We start from the raw sequence: 21055 nt of genomic DNA, 5'->3' as shown, positions 1-21055 counted from the left end.
CATTATAAAGTACTTACATCATCTATTTTTCTATAAAATCTAACCCTATAAACTGGTCTTGGACTGTAGATTGAGTCTCTAACACTAAGTTGTACTCCATGTTGTATCCAACAAGATGGCCAAGCACCAAACTCATGAATTTCTACTGAACAGTAACACCTCAAACTTCATCTATAACACATGCACCAACCCTGACACCTAGTCCAACCCAAACAAAAACTCTAACACCAACACTAATTTTAAACCAAACACTAAATCCAAACCTTGCCCAAACAGCAACTGCGACTCTAACCCCAACAGTAACTCTAAATCTAACCCTAACACCAACTCTTCCCCCAAAACATATTCTTGCCTCAGCAATAACCTTGACTTCAATACTAACCTTAGCCCTAACACCTACAGTAACAATAACCGTAGTCCTAACCTAAGAATAACTCAAACCTCCATCATTGCCTTTATCCCTAACACCAAATCTACGATAATTTCTAGGCATCACATGTGCTGATCTTAAGAGAAAATGAAAAAGTACCAAAATCTTACATTTCCCTATATACCCAGTTCCTGAATGTTTAGTCTAGGGTGCATCTGAAGTCCAAATGTTTTTACTTCAGTTTTGGATGGAGAAGGTTAGAATGACTGACAGATTATTATTTCTTTTTTTTTTTGCTGTCTATCTAATGATGTGGAGATTTCCTTCAACTTATTGTCCAGAAGACACAAAAGGAAGGAAGAAAGAAAGACTCCTGCGACAGTTGTCACTGTAAGAAGTGTCCACCCTGGAAGGTTTCCCTTCACCCCTCTGTTCCAGTGATAGGAAATTTTGGATTTTCGCATTACGTTCTGTTCCGGCGACAATAGTCCCCAAAACACATAGGGAGAGTGCATCTCCCCAGTGGGGACACAGCAATAAAGACCTGACAGGGGTTCTAATCTTTCCACAATCCATTCAAAATAAAAATAAAATTCCAACTAGATACAATAGAACAGAAGCCAGATGGATGGGTGTGGGGGGCGTTATTTTATCTTATAAAGTGTTCTGGGTTTGATCTGGGATGGTAACCTTGAATACATTTTCATTGGCTGTAGGGTGTAGGGTGATCAATAGATTTTCAGGGTCAATCATTTTTTAAAAATCAAAACAAATTTAAAAAAATGTTTGTGAGTGGAAGAGCTGCAAGGAATGACCACCTGAAGCCTAAATAAGAGACACCACGTGCAGCACTGGAAGAGGATCATCACTTATCCTCAATATAAGTACAGGTGACCAAATCTGCCAAAAATCTCAGTCCAGAGCCACCAACAGCCATCACATCAAGAGAAATCTGTTCTCACCTCCAGGGGGCAGCAATGATCGATCACACACTGTCACAGGCTGAATTATGGACCCCTCTGTGCAGCCGCTTCTTCTGGAAGTGGAATCTAAGAAGTAGCTGGTATTCCATCCGGGACCCCCTCATGGGGTAAGGACCTACTGGCTACCCCCAGGTCTCTCTATAAGTGCTAGCAGACACAGAAGATGATAGGTGCCAGGTAAGAGGGAGCTGAAGCGTGAAAGGCCTGCAACACAGAGTGACAGGGAGCAAAGGCTGCAGCAGCAGTGGAGGATTAATGCTGCCAGTGCAGCTTCTGGCTACCCACAGGTCATTTTATAAATGCTAGAAGCCAGAGTTGGATAGGTGCCAGGTAATGCAGAACTGTAGCGTAAGAAGCCAGAAGCACCGAGTAGCTATAAGCAGAGGCGGCAGCAGCAGAGGAAGACCGAAGATGCAGGTGTGCAGCGAGGGCTTGAGGCTACAGGTGTGCAGCGTAGGCTTGAGGCTGCAGGTGTGCGGCGAAGGCTTGAGGCTACAGGTGTGCGGCGAAGGCTTGAGGCTACAGGTGTGGAGCGAAGGCTTGAGGCTACAGGTGTGGAGCGAAGGCTTGAGGCTACAGGTGTGGAGCGAAGGCTTGAGGCTACAGGTGTGCAGCGAAGGCGTGAGGCTGCAGGTGTGCAGCGAAGGCTTGAGGCTGCAGGTGTGCAGCAAAGGCTTGAGGCTTCAGGTGTGCAGCGAAGGCTTGAGGCTGCAGGTGTGCAGCGAAGGCTTGAGGCTGCAGGTGTGCAGCGAAGGCTTGAGGCTGCAGGTGTGCAGCGAAGGCTTGAGGCTGCAGGTGTGCAGCGAAGGCTTGAGGCTGCAGGTGTGCAGCGAAGGCTTGAGGCTGCAGGTGTGCAGCGAAGGCTTGAGGCTGCAGGTGTGCAGCGAAGGCTTGAGGCTGCAGGTGTGCAGCGAGGGCTTGAGGCTACAGGTGTGCAGCGAGGGCTTGAGGCTACAGGTGTGCAGCGAGGGCTTGAGGCTACAGGTGTGCAGCGAGGGCTTGAGGCTGCAGGTGTGCAGCGAGGGCTCGAGGCTGCAGGTGTGCAGCGAGGGCTCGAGGCTGCAGGTGTGCATCGAACGCTTGAGGCTGCAGATGTGCAGCAAGGGCTTGAGGCTGTGGGTGCAGCTGCTGGTTACCTACTGGTCACTCTATAGATACTAGCAGACACAGAAGAGGATAGGTGCCAGGTAATGCAGAACTGGAGCATGAAAAGCATGCAGCACAGAGTAGCTAGAAGCAGAGGCTGCAGCAGCAGTGGAGGATCGAGGCTGCAAGCCCAGTGGGGTTGCAGAAGCTGTGGGTGCAGCTGCTGGCTACTCAAAGGTTACTTTATAGATGCTAGCAGCCATAGAGGAGGATTGGTGCCATGTAATGGAGAACTGGAGTGTGAGAAGCTCAGGGCAGATGGAAGCAGAGCTGCAGCAGTGGAGGATTGAGGTTAAGGCTCCATGTACACGGGACGTTGTAAATGGCCGTTTAGGAGCAGTTGGGCGTTTTTTTAGAAGCCCCTGAACCCACCAACATTTTATCTTATCTGTCCATGTACACCAGGTCGTTTACAGTCATTTGCAGGCAGTTGAGTTCAGGGACGTTTTTTGGAACGCAATTATTTGTGTTCGAACGTGTGTTTCCCGGCGTTTGAAACGCAGAAACGCGGCCGAACATGACCAAACGTGATGAACATACGTTCAGCCACATTATACGTTTTTTTCTTCCATTCAAAATCAATGGTTCCCTATGGGAGCCTATTGATTTGAATGGAAGTCGCACCGCAAGTCGGATCAGGATGATCCAACTTGCGGCACGACTTGCGCTGTGAGAATCTTAAGGGGGAACTCCATGCCAAAAATGTGGAAAAAAACGGCGTGGGGGTCCCCCCCAGGTTCCAAACCAGGCCCTTCGGGTCCGGTATGGAATTTGAGGGTAGCCCCACGCCGAAAAAATGGCGTGGGGTCCCCCCCAAAATCCATACCAGACCCTTATCCGAGCATGCAGCCCGGTAGGGCAGGAAGGGGGAGGGGAGGAGCGAGCGGCCCCACCCCCCCCTGGACCATACCAGGCCACATGCCCTCAACATGGGGGGGGGGTGTTGGTGCTTTGGGGCAGGGGGAGCTCTGCAACCCCCACCTCAAAGCACCTTGCCCCCATGTTGATGAGGACAAGGGCCTCATCCCCACAACCCTGGCCGGTGGTTGTGGGGGGCCCCCAGATCCCAGACCCCAGACCCCCTCCCTATGTGAATGGGTATGGGGTACACTGTACCCCTACCCATTCACCCCATAAAAGGCAGTGTATGGAAATAACGACAGGAGACGTTTTGGAAAGTTTAGTAAAAATCTTCATCCGGTCTTCTCCCTCTCCGGTCTTCTGCTCTTTTTGCTGTCCGCTCTTCTTCTGTCCAATATTCTGCTCTTTTGCCTCCTCTGGTCTTCTTCCTCCGGTCCTCCTCCGACGATGTCTCCGGTGATTATGCCGGTCTCTGCAGCTTGTTATATAGCCATTGTGGGCGTGGCCTCCCGGTGACGTCACCGGGAGGCCCTGCCCCCTTATGTCACATATGACATCATCTGTGACATAAGGGGGCGGGGTCTCCCGATGACCCTCAAATTCCATACCGGACCCGAAGGGCCTGGTTTGGAACCTGGGGGGGACCCCCATGCCGTTTTTTCCCCATTTTTGGCGTGGAGTTCCCACTTAAGATTCTCACAGCGCAAGTCGCGCCGCAAGTCGGATCATCCTGATCCAAATTGCGGTGCGACTTCCATTCAAATCAATAGGCTCCCATAGGGAACCATTGATTTTGATTGGAGGCAGAAAAAACGCTGCTAAAAGCAACGTGGCCAAACGTGCAATAACGCCAATGGAAAAAGCTACTAAAAGCACGTTTAACAGCTGCTTTTTCCTGGCGTCAGAACTGGCTTTGCAGCACGTTTTTTCTAACGTCCCGTGTACATGGAGCCTAACAGTGCAGCAAGGACCTGAGGTTGCAAACACAGCAGAGGCTTGAGGTTGAGGGTGCAGTGGGGTTGACACTTCAAGGGGCAAAGCTGCAACATTCCAAGTAAAACCTGGAAGTGTCCATGTAATAGTGAGGAGGCCTCACTGCTGGATCATGAAAGGTAAGGAACTGCGACACCGTGCCCTTGTGTGTGATACTAAAAGAAGAGGGGCTTCACATCACACAACCCCAATAATGACCAACCTCAGAGTTCAACAGATCAGACATTTATCTTGGTTGCATTATAGTCATGCCTCTTCATTATATAAATTACTTATTTTATCTGGACTTCCCCAACGATTTTACCGTACACTCGTCCAGATAGTGACCTCTATTCCACCAACTTCAATTATTCTATTTAGATAATGAATGCAAAACTATGTGAAATACGGAAGTGCTTTACTCCTCTGTATATAAAAGTCCTTCAACACATTGCCGCTTGCTGGAGATACTTGTACAGTGAGGGGAAAAGTATTTGACCCCCCCCCCCTGCTGATTTTGTACGTTTGCCCACTGACAAAGAAATGATCAGTCTATAATTTTATTGGTCGGTTTATTTTACCAGTGAGAGACAGAATAACAACAAAAATATCCAGAAAAATTTCAAAAAAAGTTATAAATTGATTTGCATTTTAATGAGTGAAATAAGTATTTGACCCCCGATCAATCAGCAGATTTCTGGCTCCCAGGTGTCTTCTATACAGGTAACAAGCTGAGATTAGGAGGAATCTGTTAACCACTTCCATACCAGGCCTATTTCGGACACTTTGTGTTTACAAGTTAAAACCAGTATTTTTTCCTAGAAAACTACTTAGAACCCCCAAACATTATATATATTTTTTTAGCAAATACTCTGGAGAATAAAATGTCGGTCATTGCAATATTTTTTGTCACGCGGTATTTGCGCAGCGGTCTTTAAAACGCCATTTTTGTTGGGAAAAATTACATTTCACTGCATTTAAAAAATACTAAACAGTAAAGTTAGCCCATTTTTTTTGTATATTGTGAAAGATGATGTCATGCCGAGTAAATAGATACCCAACATGTTACGGTTTAAAATTGCGCCCCCCCGTGGGATGGCGACAAACTACGGTCAATAGAGATCTCAATAGGCGACACTTTAAATTTATTTAACGGTTACCAGTTTAGAGTTAGAGTGTAGCTCTTTTTTTTAAATTATTGCTCACGCTCTGGCGATCGTGGCGATACCTCACATGTGTGGTTTGAACAGCGATTTCATTCGCGGCTCGACTTCCGTATACGTTTTTTTTTGTGCGCGAGCTAACGGTGATCGGGGCGGCTAAATTTTTTTTTCCCATTTATTTTATTTATTTTTTTAACTTTATTACAGTTTAAAAAAAAAAAAAAAAAATCTGATCACTTTTATTGCTGTCACAAGCAATGTAAACATCCCTTGTGACACCAATATGTAGTGACAGGTACTCTTTATGGAGGGATCGGGGGTCTAAAAGACACCAAACCCCTCCACTACACTTCCCTGTATGCAAAACGCAGAAAACTGCATTTTTGCATACAGCCGTTTTTCAAATTTGGCGCCGTTTTGCAGCACACTAACCCGGAAGTGACGTCATGGACGCCGCCTCCGGGTTACGTAATCGGAGACCCGATCGATGCCGTTTCCGGCATTCATCGGGACTCCATCCAGCCGGTGGTAAAAGCCGCGGATGTCCCCTCCCGCCCCCCGGGTAACGATCAAGCGGCTCCCGAGCCGCATCGATCGGTACCGACGGAAAGCCGTCCGTCGGCTTCAAACAACGGTACCGGGATGATGCCTCTAGCTAGAGGCATCATCCTGGTATACCCCCGCAAAGTTTGGACGTCATATGACGTCCACCTAGGGGGAAGTGGTTAAAGGGAGTGCTCCTAATCCCAGGTTGTTACCTGTATAAAGGACACCTGTCCACAAAAGCAATCAGATTCCAATCTCTCCACCATGGCCAAGACCAAAGAGATGTCCAAGGATGTCGGGGAGAAGATTGTAGACCTACACAAGGCTGGAATGGCTACAAGACCATCGCCAAGCAGCTTGGTGAGAGGTGACAACAGTTGGTGCAATTATTCACAAATGGAAGAAACACAAAATAACTGTCAGTCTCCCTCGGTCTGGGGCTCCATGGAAGATCTCACCTCGTGGAGGTTCAATGATGATGGAGAACGGTGAGGAATCAGCCCAGAACTACACAGGAGAATCTTCTCAATGATCTCAAGGCAGCTGGGACCATCGTCACCAAGAAAACAATTGGTAACACACTACCCCATGGAGGACTGAAATCCTGCAGAGCCCGCAAGGCCCCCCTGCTCAGGAAATCTCATGTACAGCCCGTCTGATGTTTGCTAATAAACATCTGAATGATTCAGAGGAGAACTGGGTGAAAGTGTTGTGGTCAGATGAGACCAAAATCAAGATCTTTGGCATCAACTCAACTCACCGTGTTTGGAGGAGGAGGAAGAGGAATACTGCCTATGACCCCAAGAACACCATCCCCCACCGTCACACATGGAGGAGGAAACATTATGCTTTGGGGTTGTTTTTCTGCTAAGGGGACAACTTCACCGCATCAAAGGGACGATGGACGGGGCCATGTACCATCAAATCTTGGGTGAGAACCTCCTTCCCTCAGCCAGGGCATTGAAAATGGGTCATGGATGGGTCTTCCAGCATGACAATGACCCAAAATACATGGCCAAGGCAACAAAGGAGAGGCTCAAGAAGAAGCACAATAAGGTCCTGCAGTGGCCTAGCCAGTCTCCAGACCTTAATCCCATAGAAAATATGTGGAGGGAGCTGAAGGTTCGAGTTACCAAATGTCAGCCTCAAATCCTTAATGACTTGGAGAACATAGAACATAGTGAGGTCGAAAAAAGACATCCATCCATCCAGCTCAACCTATGATGTGCGTGTGTGTTTGCTGTTAACCGAAGATCTGCAAAGAGGAGTGGGACAAAATCCCTCCTGAGATGTGTGCAAACCTGGGGGCCAACTACAAGAAACGTCTGACCTCTGTGATTGCCAACAAGGGTTTCTCCACCAACTACTAAGTCATGTTTTGCGATGGGGTCAAATACTTATTTCACTCATTAAAATGCAAATCAATTTATACATTTTCTGGATATTTTTGTTGTTATTCTGTCTCTCACTGGTAAAATAAACCGACCAATAAAATTATAGACTGATCATTTCTTTGTCAGTGGGCAAACGTACAAAATCAGCAGGGGGGTCAAATACTTTTTTCCCCTCACTGTATGTTCTTCCCTTAGAGAGGCATCAGCCGAAACTTTGTGTGGCTGTTGGCTCTCAATCCCAGATGTCAATAATTGGACCCAATCAGCAGCCTTTCTGATCATGTGATTGCTATGATACATTGATGGCACAAAGTCTGGAGGCCCAACTGACAAAAATAAAAGAACTCAGCCTGCAGATAAACATTATCACGTTCAGGCTGAACATTTCATCTGTGATTCCAATGCTGTAATTATCAGAGAATATTACAAAGAAACATAAAATAATAATAATATATATTATACACACAGTGTAGATCTAACCAAATAAAATGAGAATAACTTACATTCCAGTCAATGGTAGCAAAGAACGGATGCCGTTTTATTTCCTCTACCCGGTCCAGGCCGGCACCTACAACAGACAGAGTCCAATCAGTGAGGTTAAAGAGCCGCTTTCTGGATATCTCCCTATAACTGATTGGGTCCAAATCTGTCTCCTCTGACCCCCCCATGGACAGTTGGATAAATGGCTCTATATTTAGGATTTATCCGGTCTATAAACCAGAGGCTCTGGATGGACAGTTGGATAAATGGTTCTATATTTAGGATGTATCTGGTCTATAAACCAGAGGCTCTGGATGGACAGTTGGATAAATGGTTCTATATTTAGGATGTATCCGGTCTATAAACCAGAGGCTCTGGATGGACAGTTGGATAAATGGTTCTATATTTAGGATGTATCTGGTCTATAAACCAGAGGCTCTGGATGGACAGTTGGATAAATGGTTCTATATTTAGGATGTATCCGGTCTATAAACCAGAGGCTCTGGATGGACAGTTGGATAAATGGTTCTATATTTAGGATGTATCCGGTCTATAAACCAGAGGCTCTGGAAGGACAGTTGGATAAATGGTTCTATATTTAGGATGTATCCGGTCTATAAACCAGAGGCTCTGGGTGGACAGTTGGATAAATGGTTCTATATTTAGGATGTATCCGGTCTATAAACCAGAGGCTCTGGATGGACAGTTGGATAAATGGTTCTATATTTAGGATGTATCCGGTCTATAAACCAGAGGCTCTGGATGGACAGTTGGATAAATGGTTCTATATTTAGGATGTATCCGGTCTATAAACCAGAGGCTCTGGAAGGACAGTTGGATAAATGGTTCTATATTTAGGATGTATCTGGTCTATAAACCAGAGGCTCTGGATGGACAGTTGGATAAATGGTTCTATATTTAGGATGTATCTGGTCTATAAACCAGAGGCTCTGGATGGGCAGTTGGATAAATGGTTCTATATTTAGGATGTATCCGGTCTATAAACCAGAGGCTCTGGATGGATGGTTGGATAAATGGTTCTATATTTAGGATGTATCTGGTCTATAAACCAGAGGCTCTGGATGGATGGTTGGATAAATGGTTCTATATTTAGGATTTATCTGGTCTATAAACCAGAGGCTCTGGATGGACAGTTGGATAAATGGCTCTATATTTAGGATGTATCCGGTCTATAAACCAGAGGCTCTGGATGGATGGTTGGATAAATGGCTCTATATTTAGGATGTATCCGGTCTATAAACCAGAGGCTCTGGATGGATGGTTGGATAAATGGTTCTATATTTAGGATGTATCTGGTCTATAAACCAGAGGCTCTGGATGGATGGTTGGATAAATGGTTCTATATTTAGGATTTATCTGGTCTATAAACCAGAGGCTCTGAATGGACAGTTGGATAAATGGTTCTATATTTAGTATTTATCTGGACTATAAACCAGAGGCTCTGGATGGACAGTTGGATAAATGGTTCTATATTTAGTATTTATCTGGACTATAAACCAGAGGCTCTGGATGGACAGTTGGATAAATGGTTCTATATTTAGGATGTATTTGGTCTATAAACCAGAGGCTCTGGATGGACAGTTGGATAAATGGTTCTATATTTAGGATGTATCTGGTCTATAAACCAGAGGCTCTGGATGGACAGTTGGATAAATGGTTCTATATTTAGGATGGATCCGCCACAAAGATGTGACGCTTCATTGAGAACATAACCAAACATTTTCTTTATCTATAATCACCATTCTTTAAAAGATGAGGACAATTTTTCACATCTTGGTAACAATAGCAGTTGATGGCCCATCATTAGAGCAATCACTACAACAAAAGTAAGAAATAATGGCTCTCCAAGTCTGACAGAGAACATAAAGCATGGGAACGGCGAGTCGGGGAACAGCGAGTCGCCGAACGCGTTGTTTGATGTTTCTCACACGCTGGATACTCACCTAATCGGTTTAATGGATTTCGTTTGAACAACATTCTCAGCAGACTCTGCGCTTCGGAGCTTAAAAACTGCGGCATCCCCAGCTTAGACCTGCAGGAGAGGTAAATGTTAACACACATGAGTCTGCTGCAGATTTTATTCAGGGTGGGGGTGGGGTAAAAAAAAAACAAACAAAAAAAATTTTTGTAAGATCTTACCGTAAAATTATTTTCTCTGAGTCCTCTGACAGTCGCCGCCCACTCATACAGTCTTCACCTAATGGGTATTGGTCCTATCCGCAGGAGCAGGCTAGGCATAAGATTTAGTTATAAACATTCATAAAAGGTTTTACATAGACCCACCTATAGGGGGCTGTCCCACTGGTCCAATACCCCTCTGCTAGCAGCATTCCCACTTCAGTTTGTCTTTTGCCTAGTTAGGAGTAGGATAGGCTTACCTTAGCTGGGGCTGCAGTCTCAGCCTTTTCTCGATTTTATTTGTGCTGAGTGTTTTTTCTTTACACTGATAGCAGCATTCCCACTTCAGTTTGGTAACAAGCAGTCCACCTCGTAGCAAACACCTCCTAGCAGAGAGGCGAGCGGAGTGTTCCAGCTTGCGTTCCACGTGGTGCGTAGCGTGCTGACGTGCGTTCCACAACCTTGACACGTTTCGTCACTTCCTGTGACGTTTTCAAAAAGTAGCCTTTGTAAGCGGTTTCTTTGCCTGCAAACTTGGAGTTTGAGTCTTTCGTCGCTCCGATTTTTATGAATATTTGATGAATAAACTTTTAAAACGATAATACACTATCTGGAGCCTTTCTTTTAACCCCATATCCTGAGGATCGAGATCGGGTAAGGAGGAACCTAACCTGTATCCCACCAGGATCATCCACAAAGGGGATCCCAAATCCGGCCTGAACGGCCTCCAAGCGCTGTAGGTCCTAGTGCTATACAGCACATAGGACCCAACAATTCTGGTAAGTCATTTATTTCTACCACAAGCCACAGGAAAAGACATAGTCCTTGAACCCCAAAAGAGGGGCGGGGGGGCGGCGACTGTCAGAGGACTCAAAGAAAAGAATTTTACGGTAAGATCTTACACAAATTCTATTTTCTCTTACGTCCTCTGACAGTCCCCGCCTACTTATACAGTCTTCACTTAATGGGACGTCCCAAAGCAGTGTAGACATGAGGGTTGGGCAGCGCAACCGTCACCAAGGCAACACCGCACCCAGGTCAGAGAAAAGAACTTTATCTGAACCCAAAAAGGAATCACTGGGTAACAAAAAAAAAAAGGCTCAACAGGAGAGAACAAACCCAGGAAAGCAAACAACCAAGGGGCAACAACTCCAAACAGATGGAGACAGGTCAAAGCCATGTCCCCCTAACGCACTGCCGTACATAGAACTTTGCGGCCAAAGGCGGCATCTGCCGATGCCAAAACATCAAGTTTGTAAAATTTGGAAAAGGTGTGCACGGACGACCAAGTCGCCGCTCTGCACACCTGGGCCACCGACGCCTGATGGCGGAAAGCCCAGGACGCACTCACCGCTCTGGTAGAGTGCGCCTTGACAGGGAAGGGCGGCACCCACCCCTTAATAGAATAAGCCTGTACAATCATCTGTCTGATCCATTTGGAAATGGTTGCCGCAGACGCAGCCATACCCTTCCGAGGTCCCTCAGGAAGGACAAAAAGAGAATCCGACTGTCTGAAGGATTCCGTAGACGACAGGTATACCCTGATCGACAACATCCAGAGAATGTAGGGCAAACTCCTTAGGATGCTTAGGATTCACACACAATGAAGGCAAAACTATGTCCTCATTGATATGGAAATCGGATACCACCTTGGGAAGGAGAGATTGGTTATGTCGCAAGACCACCAGATAAGGGGAGCGGCAAGACAGGGCCGCCAACTCCGACATTCTGCGAGCAGATGTGATCGCCACCAAAAAGGCAACTTTTTGTGACAGCGCAGGCAGAGGAATCTCCCGGATGTTCTCAAACGGACAGAACCAAGTTCAATTTTTGAAGGAGGCAAGGGCGCCCTCCTAGGGGGCGCCAAATGACGCACCCCTTGAATAAAGATGCGGATTAAGGAATTAGACTCCAAGGGGCGCTGGAAAAGAATAGCCAGTGCAGACAACTGACCCTTGATAGTGGTCAGCGCAAGATGCTGAACCACACCAGATTGCAAGACGGCTAACACCCTCGCCACCGAGAAGCATCGAGGATGGAACCCCTGTGATTCACACCAGGCAAAATAAGCCTTCTAGGTCCGGTAATAGATTTTTCCGGACGAAGCCTTCCTATCCTTGAGCCAGCGACTGTAAAGCAGGGTGGAAGATCGGCCCCTGAGATAGTAGATCGTCTCGTAACGGGAGCCGCCAAGGAGGCTCGACGGCCAGTTGTTTGATGGCTGCATACCAAGACCGGCGCGGCCGGTCCAGAGCCACTAGAATCATCACCTTCGGTTCCGAGACCAACCTGTGAAGGAACCTGGGCAACAACCGAATTGGAGGAAAGGCATAAATCAGCCGATACCGATTCCAAGGCACCACCAGCTCGTCCGAGGCGTCTGCCAGAGGATCGCGTGTTCTTGCCACGAACCTTTCCACCTTGTTGTTTAGACGAGACGCGAACAGATCCATGTCCGGGGATCCCCATCGCGCACACAGCATCTGAAACACCTCCGGGTGCAGGGACCATTCCCCCTGGTCCAGGGTCTGACGGCTCAGATAGTCGGCCTGCCAGTTCTCCACACCCGGAATGTGAACTGCCGAAATTGCCGGGACCAGTGTCTCGGCCCAAGACAGAATCTTGGTCACCTCCTGGGCCGCCCGGGCACTCCTGGTGCCCCCCTGGTGATTTATGTAAGCCACCGCAGTTGCGTTGTCAGTCTGCACGCGCACAGGGCGGCCCCGAAGGTGATCCGTCCACCGGAGCAAGCATAGTCTGATCGTTCTCTGTTCCAAGACATTGATCGGCAGGGAGGATTCCTCCTCCGGCCAAGTGCCCTGGGCAGACAAATTGCCCAGAACACCACCCCAGCCCGACAGGCTGGCGTCCGTGGTGACCACCGTCCAGAACAACGGCCGGAAGGATTTCCCTTCCGTCAGAGTCGGGACTGGAGCCACCACAGAAGGTCCTCTTTGACCTGCCGACTCAAGGATATCCTTTTTTCTAGGGACTAATGATGTCTGCCCCACCTGGCCAGGATCTCCCCTTGCAGAGATTGTGTGTGGAACTGCGCAAACGGTATCGCCTCGAAGGCTGACACCATCAGGCCCAGGGACCGCATGCAGGTCCTGAGCGATGAGGAATCGTCTCTGAGAGACCCGACCGGCAGGAAGAATTTTGCTTGGGCAGATTCCAAGACCATTTCCAGATAAGGGAGGCGAACAGGAGACAACGTCGACTTCTGATAGTTGATGGTCCACCCGAACTCATGGAGCGTCTGAACCGTGGTGGACAGATCGCGCAACGGAGCTGAATCGGAGCTCGACCTCAGCAGGAGGTCGTCCAGATATCCAAGGATTGTGATCCCCCGCGCCCGTAACAGGGCTAGGACAGGAGCCAACACTTTGGTAAACACCCTTGGAGCCGAAGCGAGACCGAAGAGTAACGCCACGAACTCATAGTGCTCCTCCTCGATTGCAAATCGGAGATACCTCTGATGACCCTCGAAGATAGGGACGTGCAGATACGCCTCCTTGAGGTCGATCGAGGCCAGGAATTCTCCTGGGCTCAGAGAGGCCACCACCGATCTGAGGGATTCCATACGGAATTTTCGAAAACGCACAAAGCGGTTCAGAAACGTTAAATTCAGAACCGGACGCACCTTGCCTTCCTTCCTTGGCACCATGAACAGATTGAGTAAAACCCCCCAAATCTGTCCCGATGAGGCACCGGGACGATCACCCCCTGGGCGAGGAGATCCTGAACCGCCCGATGGAGATCTAGCAAACGATCTGGGGTCAAATGAAGATGTGAGGGAAAGAATCTGTCTGCCGGACGCGATCGAAATTCAATCTTGTACCCTGACCGAGTTCCTGAACCCACCTGTCCTGAATTCGGGTCAGCCAAGGTTCGGGAAAACAACGCAGACGTCCCCCCACCCCGGAAACGGGTGAGGGCGTCCCTTCAGGTTGAAGAGGACGGGGTTGCCATGCCAGAGCGGGCGGCTTTAGACTTGCCCGTCCAAGGCTTCTTCTGGCCCGAGGCCTTGAAGGCACGAAAAGACCCCTGGTTAGGTTTAAAGGAAGGGCCCCGCTTATCGCGGAAAAACTTGCCCTTAGGTGCTTGGGGCAGTAGAGTGCTCTTACCCCCCGTGACCCCTTTAACCAACTCATCCAAAGAGTCCCCAAAAAGGCGATTCCCTTCATAAGGGATGTCAGCCACCGTCTTCCTGGAAGTTTGGTCGGCTGATCAGCACTTCAGCCACACAATGCGACGGATTATCACTGTGATAGCAGATAAGCGTGAGATTAAGGGGGCCTCATCCAAGGCCGCGTCACACAAAACCGCCTGAATAATTTGGTCCACCATCTCCAAAGTAGCAGGAGGGGTGGAATCAGCCACAAGAGTGCGTCTGAGCAACTTAGTCCACTCCACCACAGCCTAAGAGACCATCACAGAGGCGAAAATAGGTTTCATCAAGGAACCCGCCACCATATAGGAGTGGCGGGAAAGAGATTCCACCCGCCTATTGGACGGGTCCCTAAACACCGGAGAATCCTCCGTGGGCATAAGAGTGGACTTGTTCAATCTGGATACCGTGTGGTCCACCTTAGGAGCCACCGTCCAGCGCGAATCCGTTGGTAACGTAAACGGATAACGGTACTGAAACCGCTTGGGCACCACAAAATTGCGTTTCAAAGTACGCCATTGTTCGTTCACAGTTTCGTGAAACTCAGCGGACAGGGAAACACCTGAGCCGCTTTTTGGGTTCTGCGGGTCCCAAAGGATGACCGCTTACCCGACGGCTGGGGCTCATCCTCTAAGTATAGTGTATCCTTAACTGCACTAATAAGCGCAGACATGGCAGCTTGTTCTTTGACCGATCTAGAGGAGGAATCATCCCCCTCATCGTCCTCCTCCACCTCCCATTCAGACTGAGAGGACTGAGACCCTTCAGGGGGCACACAGTCCATGGCAAACAAATCTAGCTCTGAATCAGATGACTGAGAAGGCCTGGGCCGTTTTTTAGAGGCCCGCTCAGACATCAACAGATCCACTTTTGATGCTAAAGTCGCAAGCGCAGCAGTAAGGGAGCCCATCGCAGAGGAATCAGGAGTACCTGAGCCCTCCACCAGAACTGGGGGGAATTTGCTGTCCTGGGACTCCATAACACACTGTTAAAGTATGGCGCTGGCCCTTTAAATAAGTGACAGCGGCGGAACCCACCGCAATGTACCACAATGAGGACTATACAATAGCGCTAAGAAACCGCTAAAATACTGCCAGCAGTTGGAAGTAACCCAAAAAATCCAGCACCCAAGCCCCCCCAGAGGTGTTACCACGCTCCCAGCACGATCGGACCATCAGGAGAAAGGAAATTACGTCACGCCGCTAGAGGCCCAACAGTGGTCTGAGCTAAGCTAAGCAAAAATGATTGCCTATTGAAAGTAATGGGGAGGCTCCAGGAAAATGGCCGCCGAACATCTAAAGAAAAAACGACATGCCACACTAAAGATGGCGCCCGAAGGGCACGAAATACACTCAGAAATGACTGCATATGCCCACACATGAGGCCAGAAAGTCAGCCCACACCCAAGATGGCGGCCCCGCGATTTTTGCCCGCAGCGGCCCCCACTAGCATGCCTGTAAACCCCCAAAGTGACACAAACACTCCCGAGGGACATATGGACCCCCGCAGACCCCCCACAGCGCGGTATGACCTTAAATGGCGCTCCAGCAGGGACCGTGAGGGAGACACAGGGACCACACATATAGACATGAGGGGGATCACACAGACTCTGGACAGACTGCCATCCCCTGAGAGAAGGCCCCACGCACACACCCCCGGCACACAATGTCAGATAAAGAGGGGTTAGCATGTTACTCACCGATCCATGCGATTGCGTGGGTGCCACTCTGCAACGGGGAGCCCACACCCAAGATGGCGGCCCAGCGATTTTTGCCCGCAGCAGCCCCCACAACCATGCCTGTAACCCCCCAAAGTGACACAAACACTCCCGAGGGACTTAGGGACCCCAGCAGACCCCCCACAGCGCGGTATGACCGCAAATGGCACCTCAGCAGGGACCGTGAGGGAGACACAGGGACCACACAGATAGACATGAGGGGGATCACACAGACTCTGGACTGACTGCCATCCCCTGAGAGAAGGCCCCACGCACACACCCCCGGGCACATGTCAGAGACAGAGGGGGTAGCATGTTACTCACCGACCCATGCTAAATCGTGGGTGCCACTCTGCGACGGGAAGCCTCCCACCCCAGTCAGTGGGGGTGCCGTCAGCCAATACAGGATTCTAGCAACACGCGGCGTACCGCAGTTGAGGCATCCTAGCAAAGTGGCCACTTCGCGGGCTGTGTCCCTGATGACAGGGACAGGTCATTTGCGAGGCCTGGGTGTACGCATAGCCTGCTAAAACGCTCGATGGCGGGCTGGGATTCCGTAAGGCTCTAGTACAACCAGTCCGATTCCCAGCTCCGCAAACGCTGTAGTCTCCGAAGTCTGACTAACTAAGCGCAGGAACAAATAAAAAGCTATTATTGTAAAGAAAAAAACACTCCGCACAAATAAAATCAAGAAAAGGCTGAGACTGTAGCCACAGCTAAGGTAAGCCTATCCTACTCCTAACTAGGCAGAAGACAAACTGAGTTGGGAATGCTGCTAGCAGGGGGGTATTGGACCAGTGGGACAGCCCCCTATAGGTGGGTCTATGTAAAACCTTTTATGAATGTTTATAACTAAATCTTATGCCTAGCCTGCTCCTGCGGATAGGACCAATACCCATTAAGTGAAGACTGTATGAGTGGGCGGCGACTGTCAGAGGACGTAAGAGAAAAAAGATTTTTTGCTACTGGGTTTGTTGTGAAGTGACACCCATAGAAGTAATAGGGGGACGGCTGTCACCAGGACAGAAAGGCACAGACAGTAATCAAAACATTATAAGATGTCACCACTGAATGGGACCGACTTCTAATACCAGGACCAGGATGAAGAGAACCCTTCACAGACATTGGAACCTTCCCATAGAAGAAGAAAGATTTCTTCCTTTTTGTTTGCATCCCTATTAGAGAAATTCCATTCCATATCAAAAAGTCTATTTCTCCAGCAGATACAGAAAAAACAATAAAAACCTGGCTGAGGCCCAAACACTTCCATGCAAAATTAAACAATACACAAGAGTTGGGTTTTAACCATTTTCTTTTAGCACCCGGGAATTCTTAAAGCTGAACTCTGGGCACAAAAATCGTTTGATTTAAAGGTGTTCCTCAATAGCCACAGAGGATAAAAATCCTTGCAAACGCAGATATTACTTTGTAAAAGCAGCGGTGACATCACTGTGTTGTGCAGTATACAGTCTGTGAAGGGGGCAGAGCTGTGGGAGGAGCCCAGCAGGCTCCACCCACTACAGGCTGCCTGCAGAAAACTACAGAAGAGGGCAGAGACAAGACCAGTTACACTGCACAAGGAGAGAGCAGAGGTGTGGGAGGGGCCCAGCAGGCTCCACCTACTACAGAAAACTACAGAAGAGGGTGGACACAAAACCAGTCCCCCTGCACAAGGAGAGAGAACAGAGCTGTGGGAGGACCCCAGCAGACTCCACCCACTACAGAAAACTACAGAAGGGGCGGAGACAAGACCAGTTCCCCTGCACAAGGAGAGAGAGCAGAGTTGTGGTAGGGGCCCAGCAGACTCCACCCGCTACCGAAAACTACAGGAGGGGCGGAGACAAGACCAGTCCCCCTGCACAATGAGAGAGAGCAGAGCTGTAGGAGGGGCCCAGCAGACTCCACCCGCTACAGAAAACTACAGGAGGGGGCGGAAACAAGATCAGTCCCCCTGCACAAGGAGAGAGAGCAGAGCTGTGGGAGGGGCCCAGCAGACTCCACCCGCTACCAAAAACTACAGGAGGGGCGGAGACAAGACCAGTCCCCCTGCACAAGGAGAGAGGGCAGAGCTGTAGGAGGGGCCTAGCAGACTCCACCTACTACAGAATTACACTACTAGTAGTACTACTACTTCCCCCCAATGCATACAAGGCTCTTTGGGTCCCAGGGCACGGGAAACACCACACTAAAATAAAAAACGTGCGTCCCCCCCCCCCCCAATCCATATCAGACCCTTATCCAAGCATGCAGCCTGGTAAGTTAGAAAGAAGGGGGGGGCGAGCGAGTGCCGCCCCTCCTCCTGAACTATACCAGGCCACATGCCGTCAACATGGGGGGGGGGGGCAAGCACCTTGTCCCCATGTTGATGGGGACAAGGGCCTCTTTCCCACAACCCTGGGCGGCGGCCGTGGGGGATCTGCGGGCGAGGGGGCTTATTATAATATTTATTTTTTTTACTAAAGGAATTCTCAAAAACTGGTGTACTGTCTTTACTCACTTTTTTGGTGAATGAGTAGGGGTACTATGTACCCCTACTCATTCACATGGGGGGGGGGGGCGGGAGCTGGGAGTTTCCTTGTTAATTGGGGCTTCTAGATTCCGATAAGCCACCCCACTCGCAGGCCCCCCTGTCTCCAAGCTCGCCCCCCCCAAATCCAAACCAGACCCTTATCCCAGCATGCAGCCTGGCAGGTCAGGAAAGGGGGATAAGCTTTGGGACGGGGCGCTCTCCAAGGGCCTCTTCCACTTATGCATTGGGGTGGGACGTTGGGCACTTAAAATCCGTATGCATTGGGGTGGGGCCTCACACCATTTTTCCTTTTTTATTGCCAGCATTCTTTTTTTTTACATTAAGCTATCAGTGGGGAATCCCGCTAACAGCTGATGAGTCATCGGTTGTTAAGGACGCGCCGGCCGGCTTCCCGGTCCACTCCTTAACAACCAGCTGTTCTTCACACCGAATTTGAATCGGTTAATCAATTTTCAACCGGTTCAAATTTTAATCCTTCTGAAAATTTGGAATCCTTTAGAAAATAAAGAAAGCAAACGAAACTAAACGAATGTTTCTGTTCTGCACAAGTCACCCTCATCCAAAGTCCCATCAAAGTACCATCAAGTGGCACCATTAAGTCACAATGGAAATCGCACAATTTTTAAGCCACACAAGTGAGAATGGAGCCTTACAGTAAAGGGAATCGACGCCTAAAAAAAAGTTATATCTCGGTCATCGCTACAGCGGCATAGAAGACCGAGATATCAACCTCTCTATACAGCGACATAAAGGTGCGCCACAGGATGGGGAACGGCTACAGGAGGGGGTGGAGACAAGACCTGTCACCCTGCAGAAGAAGAGAGCAGAGCTGTGAGAGGGGCCCAGCAGGCTCCACCCACTACAGGCTGCCTGCAGAAAACTACAGAAAGGGGTGGAGACAAGACCTGTCCCTCTGCATAAGGAGGGAGGGGCTCAGCAGACTTCACCCACTAAAGGCTGCCTGCAGAAAATGACAGGAGTGGGGCAGAGACCAGACCAGTCCCCTTGCACAAGGAGAGAAAGCAGAGCTGTGGGAGGGGCTCAGCAGACTCCACCCACTACAGGCTTCTTACAGAAAACTACAGGAGGGGGTGGAGAAAAGACCAGTCCCCCTGCACAAGGAGAGAGAAGAGATGTGGGGGGGGGGGGGCAGCAGGCTCCACCCCCTACAGGCTGCCTGCAGAGAACTACAGAAAGGGGTGGAGGCAAGACCTGCCCCCCTGCATAAGGAGACATCAGAGCTGTGGGAGGGGCCCAGCAGGTTCCACCCATTACAGAAAACTACAGGGGGGGAGCAGAGACCAGACCAGTCCCCCTGCACAAGGAGAGAAAGCAGAGCTGTGAGAGGGGCCCAGCTAGCTCCAACCGCTACAGATAACTGTAGGAGGGGGCGGAGAAAAGACTGGTCGTCTGCACAAGAGCTGTGGGAGGAGCCCACCAGGCTCCACCCACTACAGGCTGCCTGCAGAAAACGACAGGAAGACGGTGGAGACCAGACCAGTACCCCTGCAGAAGGAGAGAGCAGAGCAGTGGGAGAGGCCCAGCATGCTCCACCCACTACAGAAAACTACAGGAGGGGGTGGGGACCAGCCCAGGTCCCCTGCAGAAGGAGAGAGCAGAGCTGTGGGGGGGGGGCAGCAGGCTCCACCCACTACAGAAAACTACAGGAGGGGGGTGGATGGAGACAAGACCAGTCACCCTGCACAAAGAGAGCAGAGCTGTGGGAGGGGCCCATCAGGCTCCACCCACTACAGAAAACTACTGGAGCGGCGGAGACAAGACCAGTCCCCTTGCACAAGGAGAGAGCAGAGCTGTGGGGGGGGGGGGGGCAGCAGGCTCCACCCACTACAGAAAACTACAGGAGGGGGCAGAAACCAGACCAGTCCTCCTGCAAAAGAAGGAAGCAGAGCTGTGGGAGAGGCCAAGCAGGCTCCACCCACTACAGAAAACTACAGGAGGGGGCAGAGACAAGACCAGTCCTCCTGCAGAAGGAGGAAGCAGAGCTTTGGGAGGGGCCAAGCAGGCTCCACCCACTACAGAAAACTACAGAAGGGGGGCGGAGACCAGACCAGCCCCCCCCTGCAGAAGAAGAGAGCAGAGCTGTGGGAGGGGTCCAGGAAGCTCCACCCACTCTATAGGCTTATAGGAAGTCTCACACCGGTTTACTGCACAGATCTGGAAGGAATACACAAAGCAGACATTATGAATGGATTTCGATGATATTTACTTATCCCGGAGTTCAGCTGTTTATAATGAAATCTTCCATTGAAGGTAATGATTTGTCGCCTTTTCATGGTGTATAAATAAGTGCGCCGGGCAGGACACGTACTCACTTCAGTATCATGTTCATGGTCTCGTTGCGGTCTTTTCCTTGGAAGGGGAGCGTTCCCGTCAGCATTTCAAACTGAAAGACACAAATTAACAAATTAAGCTTTTTTTGTACGGCGAGAGCGGAGGGATTTTTATTTTCAGGGTTGCCATGGTGATGGGTGAGGTAAGAGTGTCACTTTGTAAAATACACATTTCAAAATCTTCAGAGGAAAAGAGGATTATGTAACGGGAGAGAATAGAAAACGCTAATCG

General features: G+C 49.5%; 1 protein-coding gene across 1 annotated transcript in view; it reads right to left on the bottom strand.

Annotated features, from left to right (window-relative positions):
- RPS6KA6 (ribosomal protein S6 kinase A6) overlaps nt 1–21055 on the bottom strand; it is a gene marked incomplete at its 5' end in the record, with an annotated part of 174005 nt that overhangs the window by 49693 nt on the left and 103257 nt on the right. Inside the window, 3 exons of the mRNA XM_082263849.1 lie at nt 7939–8003; nt 9880–9968; nt 20806–20876. Of these exons, the coding sequence (XP_082119975.1) occupies nt 7939–8003; nt 9880–9968; nt 20806–20876 (225 nt within the window). The remainder of the gene's footprint in view (nt 1–7938; nt 8004–9879; nt 9969–20805; nt 20877–21055) is intronic.

This window comes from Pelophylax lessonae (assembly GCF_965119305.1).
Source record: "Pelophylax lessonae genome assembly, chromosome: 7".
Lineage (NCBI taxonomy): Eukaryota > Metazoa > Chordata > Amphibia > Anura > Ranidae > Pelophylax > Pelophylax lessonae.
Note: the sequence above shows the minus strand (reverse complement) of the source record. Positions and strands in the feature narration are given on the sequence as shown.